At 63.7% G+C, this 4,493-nt stretch overlaps 2 protein-coding genes across 2 annotated transcripts in view; both read right to left on the reverse strand.

Annotated features, from left to right (window-relative positions):
* F751_3382 (Mitogen-activated protein kinase kinase kinase 13-A) overlaps positions 1 to 2,171 on the reverse strand; it is a gene marked incomplete at both ends in the record, with an annotated part of 9,463 nt that extends 7,292 nt beyond the window's left edge. The window contains 7 exons of the mRNA XM_011397759.1: positions 14 to 167; positions 340 to 453; positions 622 to 721; positions 942 to 1,214; positions 1,399 to 1,465; positions 1,689 to 1,774; positions 2,010 to 2,171. Coding sequence (XP_011396061.1) covers positions 14 to 167; positions 340 to 453; positions 622 to 721; positions 942 to 1,214; positions 1,399 to 1,465; positions 1,689 to 1,774; positions 2,010 to 2,171 — 956 coding nt within the window. The remainder of the gene's footprint in view (positions 1 to 13; positions 168 to 339; positions 454 to 621; positions 722 to 941; positions 1,215 to 1,398; positions 1,466 to 1,688; positions 1,775 to 2,009) is intronic.
* Positions 2,172 to 3,181: 1,010 nt separating this feature from the next.
* Positions 3,182 to 4,493, reverse strand: part of F751_3383 (Oxysterol-binding protein-related protein 1C) — a gene marked incomplete at both ends in the record, with an annotated part of 6,114 nt that continues 4,802 nt past the window's right edge. The window contains 4 exons of the mRNA XM_011397760.1: positions 3,182 to 3,257; positions 3,406 to 3,539; positions 3,784 to 3,954; positions 4,207 to 4,308. Coding sequence (XP_011396062.1) covers positions 3,182 to 3,257; positions 3,406 to 3,539; positions 3,784 to 3,954; positions 4,207 to 4,308 — 483 coding nt within the window. The remainder of the gene's footprint in view (positions 3,258 to 3,405; positions 3,540 to 3,783; positions 3,955 to 4,206; positions 4,309 to 4,493) is intronic.

The following is a 4,493-nucleotide window of genomic DNA, read 5'->3' on the forward strand; positions in this document are numbered from 1 at the left end:
CACGGAGCGCAACGAGTGCTCCATGCGTGCGGAGAAGTAGGAGTGCACCTGGGCACAGTGGGGGTGCCGGATGCCCAGCATGGTCCGGCACTCAGCGTAGGCCGCCTCCAGCTGGCGCGGCGTGTACACCGTGATGACCTTGATGGCAAAGTGCTGGCGTGTGCTTTCTTGGCGAGCGTGGGGGGGGGGGGGGAGGGGGGAAGGAGTGGGCGCCGGCCGACAACCGTCGTGAAGGAGGCAGGGGCCATGCGGCACCCGGCCGGCGCCCCTTCAAGTCAAGGCAACGGACCTCCTCCCTTCCTTCAGAGGGCCCCGCCCACGCCATGTGCCTCCGCCCACCTAGGTACACGCGGCCGTAGTGCCCCACGCCCAGCAGGCGCAGCAGGCAGTAGCCCTGCGCCTTGGCCACGGTCTGCTCCGGCAGGCGAGCCAGGGCGCCCTCCCGGGCGTTGCCTGCATGGGTGGAGGTGGAGTGTAAGGGGGGAGGGGGGGTGTTAGGGATTGGAAGAAAGTATTACCCTGGCAGGACGCAGTCCCCCGCACAGTGCAGCTGTCCGCTTGCGCGGCAGGACCAAGGGACGCCAAAGCCCGCCCGATCCCACAGCCACCCCAGACTCTCACGTCTGCGCACGAACACAATCGCTCCCAAGACTGCCAGGCCAAAACCCAGGGGTCCACCTCTGGCCGCAAAGAGGAACGACCACCGGCCCCACGCCCTTTCCTGTGGGGTTTGTGATGGAGGGCAATGCGTTGGGACTGCGGAGGCAGGCTCTGGAGGAATCCAGGCGTGCATGTGCATGGCAAGGGGCCAGACATGCGCGGCACATGCGTGCGCGCCCTTCCAAAGCAGCGGGGAGCGCGCATGCATGCATGCTTGTTCCTCTTCACCAGGAGACGGTGAGCTCTTCACCTCTTTTCCCCCAAACAGGAAAGCGCGGCACCTTGGACAGCCCCAGCAGCGCCGAGTCGGTGAGCTCGTGGGTGACATTTCCGGTGCAGGACAGCGTGCAATTCAGCATGCGCCACACGGAGCCCATGGGGAAGTTGATCCAGCCAGAGTCCACCACCTGGGTCCTCCTCGCGTCGATCTGCACCTGGGGGGGGGCGTCCAGGGACGATTTGGCCAGGCCCATCAGGTTCATGTAGTGGATGGTGCTGGAAAGGGAGCGCAGGCCTGAGGACTGCTCCTGCTCGACGCAAAACGCGTCGCTGATCTGCGGCACGGAGGGAGGGGAGGGTTAACTGGGGCGCTGGGAAGAGGAGGGGGGGCAAGCGGCCGGGTGAATGATCCTGCATGCTACCAGGCCAGCACCACCATGAGGCTCCCAGGCGCGGCGCGCGGGCAGGCTCGCTCGCCCAGCACGGGTCGCAGTTTCCCCACCCCTTCCCATCTCGCACCTCCATGTCCTCCATCATGGCCTTGCCGCCCTGGTAGGTCTTTGCAAAGCAGATGGACAAGTCCACCCTGGTGGGGGCCGGCTCGGGGAGTGGATTGAGGCGGCACGAGTGGCCACATGCCAAAGGGGATCAGGCGATGCAAACCCTGAAGCGCCACTTGGAGCATGAAAAGCTTCGTTATCCAGGAAGGCTTGGTGAACCATGATGCCCCTCCCCTCCTGACGGTTTCTCCCAGACGGCTGCTCCCTGACTCCATCACCCAATAGAGCCACCATTTCTGCACAACTCACGGAGCTATGCAGTCATCCGCCCAAAAGTTGCGCTGGTGAAGGAATCCGTTGTTGAGCACGTGGACCCTGTCATGCAGATAGTTTGCCTGCACATGGTTTGGGTGATTCTCATGAGGTGGTTGCTGTGTGTGTCGTAGGATGAGGAGCCACAGACGGGTGGGAATCCAGTCTCACGAGCCTGGGCTACTGATGTTCATCTGATGCTGAACAAGCAGTACGGATGCACATGCCGCAAAGTAAAGACAGGTGTCACTGCTGCTCTGCCTGAACAGCGTCGGATAGGGGGTTGTGGCCACATTGCAGGAAAGCTCTGTTGCTCACATCGAGGTAGACGGGATTGGGTCCTTTCCCCTCCAGCAGCACGTCCCGCCCATCAATCCAGATGCTATCCTTCGGGAAATCTTCCTCGGTCAGGACGTAACCCCCGGGCCGATCGAGGAGTACGACATGGGTAATCGAGGTGTCGTTAAGTGCCTCTCTCATGGCCCGCACGGAAGCCACTTCGACCTGGCGGACGGCGATGGTGGGGGGTGATCAGGCGTTTTCACAGCATGTTCACAGCATGTCGTCCCTGAAGAATTCAGCCACAAGCTACCAAACCGGAACAAATGCCCAATTTTGAATCTTTCAGCGCCCTAGGTTTCCCCTCGGACGGCGAACAACGTTATCTCCGAGGCATCATCACTCCGGACAAACCCCCGGAAGCTCACCTTGCCCGCCCGTACAGTTCCTAGCCAGAACAGAAACACGGCGCAGAGTGTTTGCAAACGACTTCCGAGGACTGCATGGCGCCTCCACTGCGCCCAGAGCACGCTGAATCCTGATGTCATGGGTGATGGCGAGCCGTAGTAGGGGCTGCTCCCGGGGCCGGTCGCAGCAGGATGACTCACGCTCATGTTTCCTGCATGCCGCTCACGGCGCCGACATCCATGATGGCACCCCGATGGGCTCCAGAGAGGCAGGGAGGGATGGGCATGGCCATCAGGCACACGCCAGTGCCGCAGCGACTCGGGTTCGTGACCACGTGAGCAATGAATGACTTGGGTTGATTGAGCTCCCACTCGTCCATATCAGCAACATCGCAAACGGACAGGGACGCGGATCAACGCACATCACCCGACACCGGCGTTTCTTTCCAGCAAGGCATTTCGAATCGGAGCTGGCGGATCCGTCCAGGCCAGATAATTATGCTGCTGAATCGTCCCCTGTCATGCGTGGATTACGCCAGGTGGAACCGTGCCGGTGTCATATTCCTTCCCACCGACCCGAGGAGACAGGGGGCTTCACACCACCAAACCAGAATCCCCTTCCTCCTCGCTCTGTTGTGCCCCTCCCTGTGCTCGAGCCAGATGCCCTCCAACTCGAGCTGTACATGCCATGCAGGCGGGGCAACACAGGCAGGGATGGGGAGACGGATGGGGTATGCTGCCAAGTGGGTCCTGGTTCGATGCGCGGGGTCAGGGTGGGCGAGGCAAGCCGGGCACCCCCCCTTATCAATCAGGGCCAAAGATGTCACGGCAGCCCTCAAACGTGCCGGCCTCCCGTGCCTCCCAGTAGCCGCCCTTGTATCTGACAGGGCGGGGCGAGTGAGTCGGTGTTGGTTCGTGGCTGTGCAAGCAGGTAGCCTGACCGAGCACAGGCATGGGTGCCTGACCGCCTTGCGGCTGCAAAGCACCGTTCGAGCGGATGACCAACCCCTGTCATATCCGTTCCATACCTGTACGCCGGCTCCTCCCCCGGCTTGGCAGACGGGACGTGCTCAAACCAGCGCGGCCGGATGGGGTCCCCGCGCTCGGCCGCCTTGCGCGCCGCCCGCTGCTTGTGCTCCAGCCGCTGCTTCTCCGCGTTTGCCTGCGGGCGAGTGAGCACCGGCGTGTGACTATGCGCGCGCTCCAAGAGCGGATGAGCGCATGCCCAGCAGGGGCGAGGAGGGCGCACAAGTTTTCAGACTCTTTCCCACCCCGCCGACGATGCCCAGTTCCAGGGTGAGCGCAACCGAGTATCGGGACGCCCTTCCCCCGCACAGCCACCTACTCATGCACTCACCCCTCCAGAGACAGCTATTCCCCCTCTCCACCCCTCGCCGCAGTCTCACCTCGTCATACTCGCCCAGCTCCAGGCAGTGTTGGTCGGGCCTGCGACGGCAGTCGGTGGGAGCCGCCAGCCCCTCTGTCCCCGGCACCACCTCGTTCAGCAGGATGGAGAAGGCAGTGAGGTTGTACCGCGTCGGCTCCTTGGCAGGCGGGTTCTTGCGCCACAGCAGGACCTGCGCATCGGTGGGAGGGCAGGTCTGTGGAGCACATGGGAACGCTGGGGTCCCGACCATTGTCAGGGCGTACGCCAGTCTGCCAGAGCACGACATCGAAATCCGCGCTCAGCCCTCCGCACGCTCAGTCTGTGCACAGGCGCATCCTCCTCCCTGCACCCTACAGACCCCGCAGCCATTCAGAGTTCCCCCCCCCCCTCTCTTTCAGCACCATTCCCATGCAGACCTCCCCCCTTCCCACCCAGCCCCCACCTGTGAACCGTCCTCCAGATCGGCGTGCAGGGATGAGTCCCAGTGGCCGTGCAGGATGGGGCGGTCCAGGCGCTCGTCCCCCCTCTCCAGCACCCCCCGGACCTGTGAATCGCAGGAGGAAAGGGTGGCATGGCAGGCACGGGGTGCAGCAGCTCGGGGTGCACGCAGCGGCGCTGCAGCGCGTCTCGCAGAGGCGGGTGGGGTCCGAGATGCGGTGCCCAGGCCACCCGGCGGCCCACATCCCGAGGAGTGGCCTGGGGGCCCCTCGTCAAGCGGAGCGGGCGGGC

This window comes from Auxenochlorella protothecoides (assembly GCF_000733215.1).
Source record: "Auxenochlorella protothecoides strain 0710 unplaced genomic scaffold scaffold36, whole genome shotgun sequence".
NCBI classification, from domain to species: domain Eukaryota; kingdom Viridiplantae; phylum Chlorophyta; class Trebouxiophyceae; order Chlorellales; family Chlorellaceae; genus Auxenochlorella; species Auxenochlorella protothecoides.